Genomic DNA, 20,684 nt, shown 5'->3' with positions numbered 1-20,684 from the left:
TGGTTTCATGGATGCAACACTGAGTGTGAGATGGTTTGCATTTGCAGTAAGAAAAAAAAAACCCACAACAAGCCACAACTTTTTCTATCAGGTTTTCTTTTTCTAAAAATGTAAGGCTAAATGTGACAGTGAACAGACTAAACTCTAAAAAACTGATGAAGCACTTTTAATCAATTATCATTACATTTAAGAATCTCAATTGTACTAACCACTCCACAGACAACTTACAAGGATTTAATTCAACATACAAGAAAACATTCATGGACTTTGTCTTAAGTCCTACATAAAATAAACACGTTAGTGACTTCTGCAGCACTTGTCTCATTCCTCACACAATGTCAAAGTCACTGCTCAGTGTTGTAGAGCAGACATGAAAGATGTCGCTCTCTAATGATCGTTCCTGGATCATATCAGTCCATCTGACTGCATCTGTTCCTGCTTGTATTTTTTAAGACAAAGGAGAAACAACTGATGGTGAACAGAAACCCGTCTCATTTGGGACCAAACGCAGACATCCAGGACAAAAGCAGGATACTGTCTGGATGAGACGTATTTACAACAGCAAAAGAATCTCCAGAGGAGTGGGTTAAGGAGGTGGCCTCTGGCTTGAGCATGCAGAAGGTGGTGAGATTGCCCATTAACTGGTTATGTAACCTCAAGAGTTTCTTCTAATATATTCCCACAGTGGAGCTAACTCGGACATTAAATTGAGATTGTAGTAAGGAGTAAGGAGTGTCTGCAGACATTTGCATTCACATATACAATCCCTCTGGAGAATGCCCAGATTTCCAAAAGCAGACCCTATATGACTGACGGCCATCCGAGTCCTTTTCCTGTCCATGTATGTGGCTCAAAGATGCAGGCATCTTTCTCTGACAGAGAGGGAGGAGACCTGAAACCCCGGCTGCAGCGCTGCTCTCATTCCATGGAGAGCTGCACACTGTCTGCTTGACCTTGTTGCTGCTGCTGCTGCTGTTGCTCAAATTTTCTAGCTAAAAGATAAAAGATGAGGGAGTGAAGACAAATGCAAAGGTCAGAAGGTCTGAACCACAGAAGATAAATCCAACATGTTTTATGTTGTATTGCAGACCTGCACTGACACTCACCCATAGAGTACATCTCTAGCTGCTGCCGCAGGCGGACTTTCTGCAGGCTGTCGTAGAAGTTGGGTTCTGGGCTGCTGCCAACGGTGGGAGGCAGAGTGAAGATACGCATGATCTTCCTCTTGTTCCTGAATTACATGTGAGTACAGACAAATATTAAGGCCAGGACTAGATAGTTCATCTGGAATCTCACACTGAGAGAATGTTAGTGTTGTTCATGCCAAGTCACCAAATATTTAAAGTTAAAATCCAACTGTAATATTATTTTTATTATGTCCCAGGAAAACCTCATTTGTTAAGAGTGATTTTTACAAGAGAGTCATACAATAGGAGAGAAATATAAAAGAGCCAGGAGGGTTACGTTGTATAAAATACGCGCACCAACATGAACTCGAGAAAATAATCGACTCATTTTCAACGCAGTTTGGGAAGGAAGGCTCGACGGTAGAAGAGTGGAGGAGCGAGCCGTGCTTACTTTCTGGCGTACATGAGCAGACCGAAGCTAACCAGAATCACCAGCAGGTAAACATTGGTAGCCTCATTCCAGGCTTCGTGTACTGAGTAGTCTGGAGACTCGGGTTCGTTCCCTAGACCCCCGTGAGCGCCCATTGAAGCAGAAAGACCGTGAGCAAACTCTGCGACCAAATGTATTGACTTGACTTGCTAATTCGTTAGCCAACCATTGCTGTAGACAACAAAAACAGAACAGTTTGCAGCAGTGTCCCGATCGGTATCCGGAAGCACGAACGGGTCTGCGCAGGCGCCAGCCTCCACGCATGCGTCATGCGCGAACAGAACACTTAACGGCAATTATTTTTTTAAAATAACTTTATTGAGAATTGAAATTCAACAATACAATTTAGTTTCTTTGAGAAAGAAACAATAGAAAAACCTACAAATAGGCCAAATTGAATACATTATTTTTTAGATTAGTTTTAATGGACGAAATGTGAATTTGCAAATAATAAAATCAAGATAATTATTTATCAACCCAGTGAAAGTCAATTTAAATAAATAATATTTCCGTTAAATCGCTGAAATTAAGACATTTCCATATTTTTTAAAAAATTGAATTTGTCTTATTGATGATTCCCTTCTGTCCTTTCGTCCCTTTCCGCTTCCCGAGGACGCGCACAAAGAGTCCATGGCGCGTTTACGGCCCCTACAGTCTAAAACCTGAGCACAGAGAGTTTGAGTTTGTGAATATAACCATGCATATTTGACCAGTTGTCCGGTGTATTTTAACTCCGCTGAGGACAAGGATGGACTCCCTGTGTTGCCGGTGTCACGCCGAGTTATGTGTCCCTGTCAAGAATGATTTACTGTTTGAAGGCGATACTTTGGGGGATTTATTTACTCACGTGTAACAAGTTATTGGCTAAATAGAATTTGGGATTTAAATCTCGGCAGCTGTAAAACCAGCTCTGCCGGAAAATGCACGAACAAATGTGCTCTTTAAATATAGGTTATATTTAGTTGACGCAATTTGTGGCAATAGCTTAAAATACACATTTGTAATAAATAAATGTATTTAGCTAGTTAATTCACAGTAAATTATTGGTGATGTATAATCTTATTACATCTGTCTCCTAAAGTCACTAATTGTGTTTACCGTAATCATTAGATGTATAGCGCACCCGAAATATTGACACGGGTAGTTTGGTGGTTACCCTGTTTACGGTTCCTATGGTAACGGTCAGTATCAGGAGTACGGGCCTTCAGTGGTTAAAGCGAACAGATATTCATGTAAACGAACAGGTAAAAGTTTCATTTACTTTTCCATCCTCACTCCAGCTCGTTTTATCCAGAGATGGCTTCATCTCCTGGAGCAGAGGACGAGGACAGGCTTCACAGTCCAGTCCTGCCCCCGATTAAAGAGCCACAGCAGCGGGGAGAGTTGGAGCAGATCACCGAGTTAAAGGAGGCGATGACGAGGAGGATAACAACTCATAAAAAGCTGCAGAGGCAAAGAAGGATTCAAGAGATACAAAAGCAGCTCCACATGACACTGTATGATATTTGTTATTTGATATTAGTCATTATTGTAACTCTTATATCAATGTTCTCTCATGTCCTTGTTTTTAGTTTGATTTATTACACAGAGTTGCATTGGCACTAAGAGTTTAATCACTGGTTATTATAATGCATTGTTATGAAGTATATGAAAATAAATAATCCTGAAGTGTAACACTTGTTATTGCAGAGCAACAAGAGCAATGGAAACTTACAGAAGAAGAAAAAAGAGGAGGGGAATCCGTCAGTCACCAGAGCCACAGTTTCCTCCCTCTGTAAGACAACTACAGGCACACATTCTAAATATATACATGCTTGTGTCTTTACATTATTATTTATTTATGGTTCATTTTTGAAATGTGGTGTCAATGTTTGTTTTACAGATGCTCAGTGAGCAGCGGAAGCAGAGGGTGAGTTTTCTTTTTAGATTCAGATGGACATAGGACGGTATAAAAATGTCATGTCACAATTCATGTTTTTTCATCCGTCTGTATTTGTGCACATTTTTTGGAAAGCTTACGGATAAAGAGGAATCAGATTGACTAGTGTTAAGAAAAACATTACAAACAAGTGACTTAAAATGTTAGAAAATGTTACAAAAACATGTTTGCACCATTCCTTTGCGGCACTACATCACTAGGACTGTATGTTGGCAATTAGACATCATTTTAAGTCACTATTTTCAATTATACCAGATAATGGATATTCGCCGTAATCAACTTGTTGTATAGTGTCTAGTCCCTAGTTTCAAACTGACCTATGAACAGACTAGGGTGAGTCTTATTTACATCAGTCAACCACAAGAGCAGTTTAATTATTGTGTATGAGCACAGTAAACACAACAAAATGGTGAAAATGGAAGTTGGTGCTGTTAGCTTGTGGTGACAGTCCTTTGAGGTTTGCTGCTGCTGTGTTTTGTAATACCATATAATATGATTCTGATTCTAATAACATTGAGTGTCTTTATTACATTTTTAACCCTGTGAACGTGAATATACTGCATTAATCGTGAGCTGGATTTCACTGTCACCTGTTGTTCTTATAGATTTATTGATCAGCCACATTAAAACGGACTACTGATGTTGATGGTGTGGCTGATCGATGTATGTCATGCCTCTCCTGTTGCAGATGAACTTTGCCTTCCTGAAACAGTGTGTCGAGAGCCGCCCAATCCCCCCAATTCAGCAACAGTGGTTGGACTCCATTGTCTCCCGTGTGCCACCAAAATTGAAAGACAGTCCGGAGTCAAACAAATTGCTGCAAGAGCTCTGCAGGGAGGTCAGCAGCAACTTCCACAGTGTTTTAGTCAAACACACAGGTACTGACAATTATGTGTATTATTATTGTTACATGTGCAACACTGTTAGCACATCTATGAATGTGGAGTGAACACATACAGATATGTCTTTGTATGCCACTTTAGTGAACACAGTTCTGAAGAATCCAGATGTGGAGAGTCCCATGTCACAGACAACAACGCAACCAAAGTGGGTGTCTAATGAAAAATGCTTGTGGATTTATTCTATTGTGAGGTAATTTTGTAAAATACCTGTCCTTCAATCCTTTGCAGAATTCTGGATTTCTCCCAGTCTCGGCACGACAACTTTCTCAGAAGCCGCAGGCTGATAAAAACAAATTTGCACATTCTTCACCCAGTAATGCAAATAGTTTTGGACACTGGCTCCAAGACATTTTCCACACTGGTCCTTGTCAACCTTTCAGGATGCAGGTAAGAAATGACAACATGAACGTGAGACACTGCTCTGAAAACAGCACAAACACCACTCACACTTCACGTGAAGATTGTGCTCAACTTTCATTTTGATTTTATCCTCGTTGGTTCAGAGCTTCAGGACCTGTGGACTGTAAGAGCCTACAGAACAAAATAGCTGTGGAGTGTAACAGAACAGAAGAACGCATCATGAATACCTGGTTCCCCAAAATCATCCACTTACTAACGAGTAAAGAAACGCTGAAAGGAGTTAAAGAGGAGAAACTGGACGCCTTCTATAACTGTGCATCCACACTCATCTCTAATCAGGTCATTTTTTTGTAGTACTCATGTACATTGTATTCATCACAAGTCACCCTTTAATAGATGAATATCAAGGTTTCTGCCTTTATCTGCCACTATGATTGTGAGATGTAATTTCATCACTGAATACAACTTTTGTATTCATGTAACATGTTGTTTTTGGAAATTTGTCACTATGAAAGCAGATGGTTGAGGTCGTTTCAGAATCTTGAGTGCGTAAATTTGTTTCTGAATCACTTTCTTATATTATTTGTTGAAATTATCTTCACATCCAGAGAATCATCGAGAAATTTAATGCAAAACTGAGCAGCCATGGCGGTGGTTTACGTCACTGAATACACATTTATACTCACAGTAATATTTCACTTGTAAATTCCCAGTTGAAATCCATGCTTCAGATGAGCGTGGAGGAGTTTATCAGTGTGTTTGCGCCGAGCCGTCAGCACTGCTTGCCCCTCTTCCGCATGGCTTTGACTTTTGATGATGAAAAGATGGAAATTTACCCGACTTTACAAGATCTGGAAACTGCTGTTTCTGAGATTCTTGATACCATCACGCACACACTGCAGGTGAGGACACAGCTGGTATAATAACCACTCATACACTTTACATGTAAAAGTGTATTGTGAGCTTGTATCGATAGGCTATGAATGTGATCCACAGAGAGTACAGACGGTCCAGTCATGGTTGACACAATCCACATCTTCATTTGTCGAAGCCGGAGTGGCCGATCACACACTTGCCTGGGCTCGGGCCACCTTGAAGACGGCTATGAGCAGGAATCTAGAGGAACCTGACAAACATTTCCAGAGTTATGGTGATGCGTTTTTTGTGTGCGGTTATTAGCTGTCATCACACCAGTAATGTTGTTAATGATCCTATCCCCACCAAACTGTTTAAAGATGTGTTTCCTTTAATTAACAACTCTATATTAACTCAAATTAATCTATCCTTATTAACTGGATATGTGCCCCAAACGTTTAAAGTAGCAGTTATTAAACCCCTTCTAAAAAAAGCGACCCTTGACCCAGATATTTTAGCTAATTACCGACCGATATCTAATCTTCCCTTTGTCTCTAAAATCTTAGAAAAGGCTGTTGCCAATCAATTATGTGAATATCTGCGCATTAATGGCCTGTTTGAAGATTTTCAGTCAGGTTTTAGATTAAACCATAGCACAGAAACGGCACTAGTTAAAGTTAGTAATGATCTTCTCTTGGCGTCAGATAATGGTCTAGTTTCTTTACTTGTCCTGTTAGATCTTAGTGCTGCATTTGACACCATTGATCATGATATTCTACTGCAGAGATTGGAGCAGACTCTTGGTATCACAGGTGCTGCCCTCTGCTGGTTTAAATCATACTTATCTGATAGATTCCAGTTTGTTCACGTTAATGATAAAGCCTCATTACAAACACAAGTTAATTGTGGAGTTCCACAAGGCTCAGTGCTTGGGCCTATACTTTTTACCTTATATATGCTTCCTCTAGGGAACATTATTAGAAAGCATAACATACACTTTCATTGTTATGCAGATGACACACAGCTATATCTATCGATGAGGCCGGATGAAATAAATCAGGTTGTTCAACTCCAGGAATGTCTCAGAGACATTAAGTCCTGGATGACCTGTAACTTTCTACTTTTAAACTCAGATAAAACTGAGGTCATTATACTCGGCCCTAAACACCTCAGAGAAAAACTTTCTGCCCACATTGTCACTTTAGATGACATCACCCTGGCTTCCAGTTCCACTGTGAGGAACCTTGGAGTTACTTTTGACCAGGAAATGTCATTTGATTCACACATAAAACTAATTTCCAGAACAGCCTTCTTCCACCTGCGGAACATTATGAAAATTAGAAACATTCTGTCTTTACAGGATGCTGAAAAACTAGTTCATGCTTTTGTTACATCTAGATTAGATTACTGTAACTCCTTATTAGCAGGATGTTCTAACAAGTCTGTTAGAATCCTTCAGTTAATTCAAAATGCTGCAGCACGAGTTCTGACAGGAACTAGAAAGAGAGACCACATAACTCCAGTGTTAGCTTCTCTACACTGGCTCCCCATACAGTTTAGAATTAAATTTAAAATCCTCCTCCTCACGTACAAAGCACTTAATGGTCAGGCCCCTTCATACCTGAAAGACCTAGTCTTACCCTATCATCCTAATAGACCACTTAGGTCACAAAATACAGGTTTACTTGTGGTTCCCAGAGTCTGTAAGAGTAGAATGGGAGGCAGAGCCTTTAGCTACCAGGCTCCTCTCCTGTGGAACCAGCTTCCAATGATAGTTCGGGAGGCGGACACTCTCTCTGTATTTAAAGTTAAACTTAAAACTTTCCTTTTTGATAAAGCTTATAGTTAGAGCTGGTTCAGGGAAACCTAAACCATCTCTTAGTTATGCTGCTATAGAACTAAACTGCTGGGGGATTTTCCGGTGGTACACGCACATTCACTCTCTCACACTCAGCATTTGATTATGACTTTTTATATGTCATTAACCTTGTCTCTTTCTCTCCCTAGTTTGTGTCTTTCCTTCCTTCCCTCTCTCTCTCTCTGTATTCTCATCATGCAGGTTGCAGGATCAAGATCCAGTTTCCGAGGCTACGCTCATCGTCACCATTATTATTATTTTGTAAATTAAAAAGTCGATATCAGTAACTGTATAAATTTGTAACCTGATACAGTTGTTGTGTATCTGCTGCTGGTCTCCCTCTCTCTCCTCTGTCTCTCCCTCATCTCCCTCTTGTCCTTTCTCTCCCCCCATTTTCTGTCCCCCACCTCTCCACTATCCCCCATTTTTCCTTTCACCCCAACCGGTCGAGGCAGATGACCGCACATCTCTGAGCCTGGTTCTGTCAGAGATTTCTTCCTGTTAAGAGGGAGTTTTTTCTCTCCACTGATGCCTAGTGCTTGCTCATTGTGTGAACTGTTGGGGGTCTCTGCTCTCTTTGATGTTGTCTATGTACAGTGCCTTGAGATAATGTATGTTATGATTTGGCGCTATACAAATAAAATTGAATTGAAAAAGTTAGTTCACTTCACTTCTGACTCCCCCCCCCTTCATTTCACAGTGTCCAACTACGACTGGCTTGTCAATGGAGCTGCACAGGCTCATGTAAACACATTCATGGAAGAAGAACACTCTTTTGAGGAGTACACTAAGGTAACAAATAAAAATGCTGAACTCCTGCTCCAGTATGTCACTCATACGGTATGAGTGACATACTGGAACTGGTAGCAAGACATCTATAGGTATGACTCATACCTATAGATGTCTTGCTACCAGTTCCAGTACCTGGATGGATGCATGAATAAATGAATGAATTTATTTTATTTTGGTTTGTTTTGTTCTTAAAGAAAAGAAAATACATTGCTCAAAATCAATGACTGAAAAAGCTTATTTTGGTCAAACCTGACGACTGTTGATTGTTAATCTCACTGGATTTTAAAGCAAGTGGAAGACTTCCATGCTTTGTCAAAGGAGATTATCAGCCTCCCAGGGAAAGTTCACTTCACAATGGTCCATCTGGACTGTGAGGAGCTAAAACAAGGGCTCGTCAACAAAGCCAGAGCCTACGCTGAAACGTTTCTGAAGAAAGTGCTCGTCAACCATCGGGAGCAAAATCTACAGTGAGTCACATCTTGTAACGTTCATAAACAAAACTGTCGCTGCTTTTGTAATTCACATTTCGTATGTACGTTTAAACGTGTGTTTTGTATCTGTCCAAAGGATCTGCTCTGAGTTTGAGACCATCAGAGAGAAAGCTTTGAAAGTTCCAGAGGATACGGAGGACCTGACTCAGATGATGGATTACATACTCTCCACCAAGACAGAGGGTATTGCAGGACTGAAAGAAAAAATACAGGTAAATAACCTGGTTCTTCCTCATGTTGCTCCCAAAATATAAGTGTGTAAGTGATTTTCTCCTCCACTGTGTTCTGACAGAAATCCTGCTGCAGAACGTTGTACCTCATGGACGTCCACATCTTTGAACCAGAGGATCTGAAGTTGAATGCAACGGTCTTTCTCTGGCCAAAAAACATTCTCCATGTCTTTCAACTCAGTGATGAGGTAAGATTCCTCTGTCTGCTTTTAACAATATATTATGGCTGTTTTTTTAAAGGGTGACCTAACGCTCTGTCATTGTCTAGCTAATGCAGAAGGCCAAGCAGAAAGGGGAGCAGGAGCTGCTTGCTAAAAGGCAAAGGTTGATGGTACAACTGGAGAAGTTGGGACGCAGAACGGAGGAGTTCCAGCATTGTTCTGAGCTGGATATGATGCAGCAGGTAGGCTTAAAGGAAGAGTTAAATATTCCAGAAATGAAATGTATTCGCTTTCTTGCAAGGATTTAGAAACAGCCACTACCAGCGCCCTCAAAGCTTTAGTGTCTTAATTACATGGTAAATTTGTCTCATCACAAAGTCATAATGCATTACATTACATTACATTACATTACATTACATGTCATTTAGCAGACGCTTTTATCCAAAGCGACTTACAAAAGTGCATTTAAACATTTGGGTACAAATAAGAGCTAGAAGTAAGTAAGAGCTTCAGGTAGAACAAACTATGAAGTGCTAGTCATAAGTGCAATACAATTTTTTTTTTTTTTTTTTTTTTTTTTGTCGTCTTAGTCGAGGTAGAGTCGGAACAAATGTGTTTTTAGTCGGCGTCGGAAGATGTGGAGGCTTTCAGCTGTCCGGATGTCGATGGGGAGATGCAGATTTAGATATCAGCACTTCTTGTAATTATTATTGTTATTGTTATTTAATATGTTGCTATGATGAATGATATAATTTTCTATGTAATTTCTGGACAGTATGTTTCAGACATCAGAACAGTTCAGAAACTTCTCCTGGAGGTTGAGGAGGAAATTGGCTTCATTAACAAAGAAGAGACCTTCTACAAATTGGACCTAACATCTTACCCAGAAGTTGAAGTCATCAAAGACAGTGTTGGACTTTACCAGAAGCTGTTTGGACTCATACTGAAGTGGCAGCGCACAGATAACAGGTGTGATTGCAGTTTGGCACATGTCGTGTTTTAATTAAATATTTGTCATGTAATATATACTCGTGGTGCACAGATGGATGAACGGGCCCTTTCAGGACTTAGACGGGGAGAGCCTGGAGGCAAACCTGGATGAGGTCTTTAGGGAGATCTTCAAGATGCTAAAGTTCTTCCAACAAAAACAGAACAAGGTAGACCAGGAGATGGAGAAAAATGCCACAAAGACTAACAAAGATGATCCAAGGAAACAAGAGAACCCTACAATTGTTTTGTGCTCCACTGTCATGGAGCAGATCAAGGAGTTCAAGGTATTGTATGCGAATAAAATGCTCATTAATTAAGTAGGAAGTGGAGTCTTGTTTACTGATGCTATGTGCAATGTGCTTGTGTCACCAGGACCATGTCCCTCTGGTGTCCATCTTGTGTAATCCAGGCATCCGAGCTCGCCACTGGGACCAGATGTCAGAGATAGTGGGGTATGACCTCACTCCTGACTCTGGTACCACACTACGAAAAGTTCTCAAACAAAACCTGGCCCCGTACCTGGAGGAGTTTGAGTTGATCAGTGCTGCTGCAAGTAAAGTGAGAGCTCCTGAAATGTGGTCTTGGTCTTTCTATTATATTTGATTTGAAAATACAACGTTGGACATTGTCTGTTATAATAAGATATTTGCACTGGCTTGTGTTTCTACAGGAGTTTTCCTTGGAGAAAGCAATGCAAACCATGGTGCATGTTTTGGATGGTATCTCCTTCCACCACCAACCCTACAGAGAGACAGGTGTTTCCATCCTGACTGCTGTGGATGAGATTCAGACGATTCTAGATGACCAGATTGTGAAGACTCAGACGATGAGGGGCTCGCCATTCATCAAACCCTTTGAGCATGAGATCAAGGTGAGCCTCACGCTTTGGCGAATGTCCGTATAGTTAATAAGCATAGCTGATAAATTCAGTGTTTGCTTTAGAGTTCTGCCCGATGGTTTTGTTTTAAACTTGCCTATCATTGTACGTTTTTTACTTCAGCAGTGGGAGGAGCGTCTGCTTCGTATTCAGGAAGCCATAGATGAGTGGCTGAAGGTGCAGGCCCAGTGGCTTTACCTGGAGCCCATCTTCTCTTCTCAGGACATCATGCAGCAGATCCCGACGGAAGGACGACTTTTTCAAACTGTGGACAAAAACTGGAAAGAAATCATGAGGCACTGCGTCAAGGATCCTAAGGTAAATGGCTTTCAAGAAAAGAACAAACCTGAAACCAGCCATTTTGAATTAACCTGTTTTTTAAACACAGGTTCTGCCAGCGACTTCGCTGGCTGGTTTGCTAGAAAAACTGCAAGATTCCAACCATCTTCTGGATAACATCATGAAAGGACTGAATGCCTACCTGGAGGAGAAACGTCTCTTCTTTCCACGGTAAACAAAACTGTTTTTCCTGTGTCCAAATCAATTTTTTATTTTTTTGAATTTCATTTATTAATGTCACATCCAGATTTTTCTTCCTGTCCAACGATGAGATGCTGGAGATTCTGTCAGAGACCAAGGACCCATTGCGAGTGCAACCCCATCTAAAGAAATGCTTTGAGGGCATTTCCAAACTAGACTTCTTACCTAATCTGGATATCCAGGCAAGAGAGTCAGACATTTTGTCGGTACATGGCACCACTGTTGTTTAGATTGTATTTAAAGGCATACTGTTCATCCTTAGGCCATGTACAGCAGCGAAGGGGAGCGTGTTCCGTTAATCCAGCATATTTCCACATCTGAAGCCAAAGGAGCTGTGGAGAAGTGGTTGGTGCAGGTGGAGGATGTGATGCTTCGCAGTGTTAGAGATGTGGTGGCTCGGTCCAGGGTGGTGAGTTCACTGTTCATCGTCACTTACACAAAGTGACATCTAACTGTAGGACTGCAGATTACAACAAACAGAGGACTCTTCCCTGTATGGACATACCAGAAAGGACACAAACACACACTTTCATAATAATCTAACTATGGACTGTGAATTGAATATTTTATCAGCAACTTGTGTACATGTCACCATCTAATGTCAATAGTCAGATCATTGGTGTCCATGTAAACATGTGTGTGTGTGTCAGCTGGGTTGTCAGTGTGGTTGTGTTAACAGGCTTATGCTGAAACTGCTCGCAGTCAGTGGGTGAAGGATTGGCCTGGGCAGGTTGTTCTTTGCACCTCCCAGATTTTTTGGACCATGGAAGTGCATGAGGCCATCAGGGCAGGGGCTGATGTAAGTGCCACATCACTTTTAAATCGTCTAGTTTTTTTTAAAATTCCTGATTTCTTTAAGGTCTCATTGTGTGTTGATTAACCATTCCTGATTTTGCTTGAATTTTCATTTTCTCTCCACTGTCTATAGCCATTGTCTCTAAACCTAATAATCCCTTGACTTAATGATTGACATGCTGCCTCTGAAATACTTTTATTATTATGTTACTTCATGGAAATAATATCCATGAAGGTTCTCAGTCATCTATGTCATTGTGGTCTTTAGGAGTTAGCTGTAGACAGGAGTTGGAAACATTTCACCTCTCATCATTGGGGCTTATTCAGTTATTCAGAACTGAAGAAGCCTCTTCGATGAGAGGTGATGAACAAGCAAGCAGCCTCTTATCTGATTGTACACACGTGTTGTATCATAAAAATGCTCTGATGAACTCAGGGAGGAGACACAGGACAGAACTGGTACAAACACTCTTTCATGTAAACTCTTAAACAGACAGAGGTGAATGTACAATGTGTGTGTGTGTGGGTTGTGTGTACTTGCACATGGAAAAGGTGGAGTTTTTATTTGCACAGGTCATTACGGAGAACTGTATAATTTGCACTATGAGCACCTGTGTTTTTGTTAACCTCAAATATTGTGTTGTTTTGTTCTTTGCTCTGTTATTCTTGTTTTCTGTTGTTGTTATTTCCCAAGGGAAACTAAAAAATGACCTTGATCTTGACCCTGAACATGAACACAACGCCTAATTCATTTCTGCATATGAGATTTTGTTCTAGAAAATACGTCTATGTAGCAGTAATGTGCCTTGACCTAGTTAATGTTGTGGTTATTTGCTATATAAACACATGTAAATTCCACTGAAAGAAGTGGTGTCTCTTACTTACACTATTGTTACTATGTAGGGTTTAAAGAATTACCACCAGCAGCAGCGGAATCAGCTGAATGACGTTGTGGGGCTGGTGAGAGGAAAACTGCCCCAACAAACACGGATCACTTTGGGAGCTCTGGTCACTATCGATGTCCATGCCAGGGACGTGGTCATGGAGCTCATAGAGAAAGGTACCTCATGTGCACAAAGTACTTTTGATAACTCTTAACACAGCTTTGCTTCAGTACAACATTTAAAACAAAATGTCAATTTTGAACAGGTGTATCACATGACACCGACTTCCAGTGGCTAGCTCAGCTGCGTTATTACTGGATCAATGACAATGTTCGTGTTCGCATCATCAACTGCGATGTGAAATATGCTTATGAGTATCTGGGAAACTCACCACGTCTGGTCATCACACCGCTCACCGACAGATGCTACAGAACTCTGGTAAAAGATCTGACGAATAGTTCAACTGAACATGAATTCTGTACTCGCTGTGTTCTTTTGAGTAATAAGGTAAATTCCCAGGCCTGTCCTTTGTTTTAGATTGGAGCTTTCTACCTGAATTTGGGTGGTGCACCTGAGGGGCCAGCTGGAACAGGAAAGACTGAAACCACCAAAGATCTGGCCAAAGCTTTAGCTGTGCAGTGTGTGGTCTTCAACTGTTCAGATGGACTGGACTACATCGCTATGGGCAAAGTAACACCTGCAGAAAATTCTGGATTTATATAATTAACACATTGTTATTAATACTAAACATAATTGACTAACATGGACTTTGGTTCAATCTCTCAGTTTTTCAAAGGTCTGGCTTCCTCCGGTGCATGGGCATGCTTTGATGAGTTCAACCGTATTGAGCTGGAGGTGCTGTCTGTCGTCGCTCAGCAGGTGCTGTGCATACAACGGGCCACTGAGCAGAAGTTAGAGTACTTTGACTTTGAAGGGACGATGCTCAAACTCAACCCCAACTGCTTCGTGTCCATAACCATGAACCCAGGTTATGCCGGACGCTCGGAACTCCCAGACAATCTCAAGGTTTTTTGTTTTGTTTTTACCATTGATAAAGTGTTTTAATTCAAACACTTTAGTTTTGCATTGTCATTTATGCATTCATCTTGTGGTTATTTCTTAAAAATTTATAATTTCGTTGTTTGGTGCATAAAATGTCAGTCGTTGTTTCCCAAATCTCAAAATGACAATATCTTCAAATATGTTGTAAAATATGTTGTAGTCCACAAACCGAAGATATTCTGTTAAATGTCATAAAGGAGCAAAAACAATCTGAAGACTATAAACCAATTAATAAATGATCAGAATGTGTTAATATAATAGTTTAATAGTCCTCCTCTGCATTATTTACGTTCAACAAATTCTCAAATCGTCAACGTTAACCACCATGGTTGTGTTGGTCACGCTAGCATGTATGGCACGCCCAAGCTGATCCCACAAGTGTTCAGTTGGGTTGAGGCCATTCCATCCTCTCCACTCCCAAATTCTGGATATAGTACAGTATGTGGTAATCTTGGCTGTGGAGGAGAGTGGAGGAGAGCGTTGTCATCCTGCAGGATGGAGTTAGGTTCTAGATTATGGAGATACAGGATTGCCAGAATCTCATGTGCTGAGTGAATACTAACAGGAGAATATTGCAGGGTATTTTGGCACATATTTGGGGGGTGTTACCCACAAGTTATACCTCATTGTAAACGTGACTAATCAGGCTTTAATATATAAAAATTACCATTTGGTATTATTAAAGGGGAGAAATGGACTGAAAAGTTTCCAAACATTTTATGTTTCAGTGGATATGATCAACTGCATAGTCTTACTAATCCTGTCTTCCCACCTGTGAGCTCTGGCCCATACTTTGAGAAGCACTGCATTTTCAAAAGCATTAACGCATGTATTTATCTATCTCTGCTCTGTGTAGGTGTTGTTCCGACCAGTGGCAATGATGGTCCCCAACTACGCACTAATAGCAGAGATCTCACTGTATTCATATGGTTTCCTCAATGCCAAGCCCTTGTCCGTGAAGATCGTCATGACCTACAGGCTCTGTTCTGAGCAGCTCTCCTCCCAGTTTCATTATGACTATGGCATGAGAGCCGTCAAAGCTGTTCTCGTGGCTGCAGGAAACCTCAAGCTGAAGTTTCCGGATGAGAATGAAGATATACTGGTATTTGTTTTGTTTTAAGGGGGGGTTGTTTGTTTGTCAATTCCTTTTGGATGTTTCTGCTCTTTTTCGTTTGCTATTCATATTAATGTTCAGGTCGTAGGGAGAAAACATAATGTACACACAGTATAAAGAGTGCATAGAAAATAAGCACAATTCATGTACTGTGAAACAAGCGAAACCCAATAGAAACCAAAACAAAAAGAAAACAGGTACACAGTGATATAATATGGCATGATAGTGGTGGTTTCTTGGAAGTATGGGTCAGCATGTGGCCAAGTGGAGGGGAATTGAGCTTGTAACTGGAGGGTTGCAGGTTAGAATCCTGTGACAGGTCCCTGTACAAAGTAACCCCCATTGCTCCTCGGTCACAGACATATAAATGTGCTCTCCACTGTTCCTATGCCTGGTTTGTGTGTTCATAGCTGTGTGTAATAAGGATGGTAAAATGCAGAAGTAAAATTTACTATCACTGATTGTTTAATACCAACTGGGACCTTTTCTTTTTTTTCTTAAAGGGCTCCCAGGTGTCATTAAGAGAAGCATGTTTGTGTCTGGAGACAAATATTCCAATGTTTCTCACACATTTTATACTGATGTTCACTCAATTGGTTGCTAACTGTTCGGTGTAATTCCAGAAAATAGCAAATTAACACCTCTACAACCCCAGACTGCTCTTAATACTCTCTGTGGTCGACATCTTATCTTGCAGAATTAGAATGTTTGCTTTTCCACCTCCTAGAAATAATTTCTTTAGAAAATAATTTCTCCCACCTAGAAATTATAAAGATTGACACTTCCTCTTTTTTTTCCACACTTTATAATGCTCAGATCCTGAGGTCCATCAAGGATGTGAACGAGCCCAAGTTTCTCTCCCATGATATTCCGTTATTCAACGGCATCACCAGCGATTTGTTTCCAGGCATCTCACTTCCTGAGGCTGACTATCAGGTGAGACTAATGTCATCATCACTTGTTTGTATGCAGAGTTTGCATAAAATAATCTGTTGGGTTTTTCTCCCCCATATCTGTGACAGCTGTTTCTCAAGGCTGCTGCAGAATGTTGTCAAAAACACACGGTGCAGCCAACAGACGTCTTCTTACAGAAGATGGTTCAGACATATGAGATGATGATAGTCAGACATGGGTATGTTACTTTCAGTTTCTTATGTTGATTGGGTACTTTTTCATATTTCCAGTTGTACAGAATTTCAAATGATGAGAAAATTCACTCATTGATAAATGACTATGACCTCACACAACACCTTTGTTTGGAACACACATTCACTTGGACTCATAGATAAACTCTTTAGATTTGGGTTCTCAATTGTCACCGGGGTCACGTTTTTGGCCTCTTTGAAATCCAATTGATTTTACATCAACAAGCTCACATTATGTAAGTCCAGAAAATAGTGTAAGATGAGCCTGCGCTGGTCAATGGAGGCTTGCGACTGCTGGACATTAATTGTCGTGGTCGTGTTTTTAATGTCAGGTTTATGCTGGTGGGAGAACCCTTTGCAGGAAAGACCAAAGTGCTACATGTGCTAGCAGACACTCTGACTCTCATGAATGAGAGAGGGTATGGTAAAGAGGAGAAAGTCATCTTCAGGACACTCAACCCAAAGTCCATCACCATGGGACAGCTCTTTGGACAGTTTGACCAGGTTTCCCATGAGGTAAAGAACAGTAACAATATGCCTGTGCCTTGGATCCTAGTAACTTCATACTGTAGCTAACTATTTCCTCCTTGTTTCAATTTTATTTTTTTATTTTTTCTTAAATTAAGTGGACAGATGGGATTGTGGCCAACACTTTTCGTGAATTCGCATCATCTGAAACACCAGAACGCAAATGGGTGGTGTTTGATGGTCCTATAGATACGCTGTGGATTGAGAGCATGAACACCGTGCTGGATGACAATAAAAAGGTGAATAGATACACAAGAAAACTTTTGCAGCATTTACCTTTGTGTAGTATGTGTTAGTTTTCAATCTTAATTGCTTGACTCTACCTCCGCAGTTGTGCCTGATGAGTGGGGAGATCATCCAGATGTCCAACCAGATGAGTCTCATCTTTGAAGCAATGGATTTATCACAGGCTTCTGTCAGTTAGATTGTATATTTAATTTTTCTGACTGATGCATTAAGTTCTAAATGTAATCACTGTAATGTTCAAAAGTTGCTTGTGGGTCACAATTAGGTAAAGGACTACTATCTGACTAAAATAATTCACAATATTTTTGCAATAGTTGTTAAAATTTTAGCTTTCAACTCTTAAAATAGCTACACTGAGTGCACCTCTTACATGACATTCTCCTCAGAGACAAATACATTTGTAATTTGTTAACTCGAGTGGTTGGAGCCTTCTATCTAGCCTCAATTTGGCCTATAAGTCATGTTTTTTTTAGCTAACTAATGTTACGAAAAAAAAATGTTGGAGCATTTTGTAATGTTGAAAAAACATGCTAGTAACATTAGAAAAAGCATGACTTTCAGTTGTTTTGGGGCGGAGCTTTGACCAGACAGACATGAATGGCTGGAATTACTGAAAAGACGCAGGCGTTCCCTTCAAAATAATCAACAAAGACTGTTTAGATGAGATATTAATCATTTACAATCCATCCATTATCTACACTGCTTGTCCTTTTGATGGTAATTTAGGCCAAATCCACCTGTTATTGGAAATAATTAATAATATAGATGTATATCCGTAGTAATGGTGATACTTGTATACATGTTCAGTTTTAAAGTTGAGAAAAGTCCTTGGCCAACATATTATTATCAAAAACCCAGTACTGGCTGACATTGTTCAGTATCTGGATTGATAAACATGAACTAACTTGGTTCGTTCTCACTGCAGCCCGCCACAGTCAGTCGATGTGGGATGATCTACATGGAGCCGTCTCAGCTGGGCTGGGAACCCCTGGTCATTTCCTGGATGAACTCTCTTCCTGATGTTCTTCAGAACCCGGACAACCGCTCACTGCTGCTCGAGCTCTTCCACTGGCTTCTGCCTCCTTCTCTCAGGATGCTGCGAAAGCACTGCAGAGTGAGTGACCATACTCATTTGGGTCAAAGCCCATCAGCTCCACAATATTGTGCTTGTAAGGAACACCCATGACTAGATTCAGGAGTGAACCAGTCGTTCTGCAGTATAACAGGATAAACCTGACCTCGCACTGCAGCTGTACAACACACAAGTGCTCCCTCAGTCAGGTCTGGTAGTATTGCTTGACAGAGCCAATTTTCAGATGAACGATGCAGCGTACAAACAAAGTTACTGTTCACAAAGAACAGTGGCAGAATAATAACATCAACATCAACATCAACATCAACAAATAAAATAAATAAATAAAAAGTGACATTAAGTTACATAAAAGACTTCACATTCTCACATTTACACGCATTTATACATAAATTACAGCCTGACAGTGGATTTTGTTCACAGGAAGTTGTTTCCACAAGCAACAGTAACACTGTGGTGTCCTTGTGTCGACTGTTTGAGATGATGGTAACTGAACCGTTGAAGATGGACCCTGAGGATAAAAGCATCCGCACCTGGATCATGGTAAAAGACCCCGATCTGTTGTAATCTGTTCTAATATCTTTGTGCGTGTGTGTGCAACACCATCCTTTTCTTGTGTTTATGTCACAGGCAGCGTTTGCCTTCTCCCTGGTTTGGTCTGTGGGAGGCAGCTGTGACGCAGACAGCAGAGAGAAATTTAGTGAGTTTTTAAAAGTGACTGTTTCAGGAAGAACAGAAGACCACCCGGTCCCTGGTGTTGTGGGGAAATGGGACTGTCCCATGGACGATAAAGGCCTGGTGTATGACTATTTTTATGAGGTAATGTGTAATGATGTCACCCAGATGTGTTTGGCTTGTGTTTGCATCTGTAAAGACTGTGTTCTGTCGTTCAGTTTAAAGGAAAAGGCCGCTGGGTTCATTGGAACGACGCCATAGGGAATGTCAGCCTGGGAGACAAGAACACCAAAGTTCAAGACATTATTGTTCCCACCATAGACACTGTCCGCTACACTTACCTGATGGACCTCTGCATCAGCTATGGAGTGTTAGTATATTCAAGAAGCACAGTGGCATGGAGCAACACACATGTCGAAACTGCCCTGTTACATATTTTATTTTAACCTGACACTATTTTCACTTTAGCTAACAAAATGCATTGTTTTCTTTGTGTGTTTAGACCTCTCCTGTTTGTTGGTCCCACTGGCACTGGGAAGTCAGTGTATGTGAAAGAGAAACTGTTGAACAATCTGGACAAAGAGAGATATTTACCCTTCTTTGTCAATTTCTCAGCTCGCACTAGTGCGAACCAAACTCAGGTGAGAGCCACTTTGCAAACCTACAGTACACATAATAATAAAAAGTGCATTTTAATCATACATATCATGTTCAGTAATAATGTAGACATACAAATAATTACATTTTTAGATGTTCTACTTATACATATATATATATATATATATGTATATAATATATTGTGTTCCTTTGTTCATTCGTGTGCCGACACTAACTGCGTTCTAATCAGATTTGCTTTATTAATGTGTCATTCTGGGCCTTTTCAGCCTCATTTATTGTGTTAATATATTTGTTATGCATCAAAACATGTTTGCCATCCTTCAGAATATCATCATGGCCAAGTTAGATAAGAGAAAGAAGGGGATGTTTGGTCCTCCCATGGGGAAGAAGTGCGTCATCTTTGTGGATGACATGAACATGCCTGCACTGGAACAGTTTGGCGCGCAGCCTCCGGTGGAGCTTCTTCGTCAGTACATCGATCATGGACACTGGTATGAAACGAATGCAAGATTATAATGGTGAATAAATAAATGTGCTTCACCATATAAAGGTCACATTAACAGATTGTTTTCTATGCCGCATTAGGTATAATCTGAAGGATACCTCAAAGATCACTCTGGTTGACCTGCAGCTCATCTCAGCGATGGGTCCCCCTGGTGGCGGGAGGAATGCAGTGACGGCTCGATTCCTGCGGCACTTCAATATTTTTTCCATCAATGCCTTCAGTGATGACACCATGGTTCGCATCTTCTCTAACGTGGTGGCCTTCTATCTCAGGATCAATGAATTCCCACCTGAATATTTTGCTGTTGGCAACCAAATAGTCACTGCTACCATGGAAGTGAGTGCACAGACACATGTTAATGTGTTCGGGTCTCTTTATTCTCTTTAGCTTTAGTTTTCTGATCATAATTT

General features: G+C 40.7%; 2 protein-coding genes across 3 annotated transcripts in view; one reads left to right on the top strand and one right to left on the bottom strand.

Moving 5' to 3' along the window:
* Positions 1-150: 150 nt before the first annotated feature.
* On the bottom strand, positions 151-1,862 carry smim19 (small integral membrane protein 19). The gene is made up of 3 exons (XM_044039459.1): positions 1,579-1,862; positions 1,107-1,231; positions 151-992 (listed from the first exon to the last, which is right to left on the bottom strand). The coding sequence occupies exons 1-3, from the start codon at positions 1,710-1,712 to the stop codon at positions 919-921; spliced, it is 333 nt and encodes a 110-aa protein (XP_043895394.1). The 5' UTR covers positions 1,713-1,862; the 3' UTR covers positions 151-918.
* Positions 1,863-2,781: 919 nt separating this feature from the next.
* dnah12 (dynein, axonemal, heavy chain 12) overlaps positions 2,782-20,684 on the top strand; it is a 32,350-nt gene continuing 14,447 nt past the window's right edge. The window contains exons 1-41 of one of the 2 annotated variants that reach the window (XM_044039464.1): positions 2,782-2,798; positions 2,898-3,113; positions 3,307-3,391; positions 3,500-3,526; positions 4,245-4,434; positions 4,540-4,603; positions 4,687-4,845; positions 4,962-5,157; positions 5,532-5,720; positions 5,815-5,968; positions 8,232-8,323; positions 8,612-8,790; positions 8,891-9,026; positions 9,107-9,232; positions 9,313-9,447; positions 9,981-10,174; positions 10,248-10,479; positions 10,568-10,753; positions 10,866-11,066; positions 11,196-11,390; positions 11,461-11,582; positions 11,659-11,794; positions 11,875-12,021; positions 12,292-12,411; positions 13,311-13,467; positions 13,557-13,729; positions 13,829-13,981; positions 14,078-14,317; positions 15,210-15,455; positions 16,284-16,403; positions 16,490-16,599; positions 16,945-17,128; positions 17,239-17,379; positions 17,472-17,555; positions 18,312-18,500; positions 18,900-19,019; positions 19,107-19,295; positions 19,370-19,521; positions 19,654-19,792; positions 20,094-20,260; positions 20,355-20,610. In XM_044039464.1, the coding sequence (XP_043895399.1) occupies positions 2,914-3,113; positions 3,307-3,391; positions 3,500-3,526; positions 4,245-4,434; positions 4,540-4,603; positions 4,687-4,845; positions 4,962-5,157; positions 5,532-5,720; positions 5,815-5,968; positions 8,232-8,323; positions 8,612-8,790; positions 8,891-9,026; positions 9,107-9,232; positions 9,313-9,447; positions 9,981-10,174; positions 10,248-10,479; positions 10,568-10,753; positions 10,866-11,066; positions 11,196-11,390; positions 11,461-11,582; positions 11,659-11,794; positions 11,875-12,021; positions 12,292-12,411; positions 13,311-13,467; positions 13,557-13,729; positions 13,829-13,981; positions 14,078-14,317; positions 15,210-15,455; positions 16,284-16,403; positions 16,490-16,599; positions 16,945-17,128; positions 17,239-17,379; positions 17,472-17,555; positions 18,312-18,500; positions 18,900-19,019; positions 19,107-19,295; positions 19,370-19,521; positions 19,654-19,792; positions 20,094-20,260; positions 20,355-20,610 (6,285 nt within the window). In that variant the 5' untranslated portion in view covers positions 2,782-2,798; positions 2,898-2,913. The other variant, XM_044039463.1, reaches the window with a different exon arrangement.

The sequence above is a fragment of the Solea senegalensis genome, linkage group LG12, assembly GCF_019176455.1.
Source record: "Solea senegalensis isolate Sse05_10M linkage group LG12, IFAPA_SoseM_1, whole genome shotgun sequence".
NCBI classification, from domain to species: Eukaryota; Metazoa; Chordata; class Actinopteri; order Pleuronectiformes; family Soleidae; genus Solea; species Solea senegalensis.
Note: the sequence above shows the minus strand (reverse complement) of the source record. Positions and strands in the feature narration are given on the sequence as shown.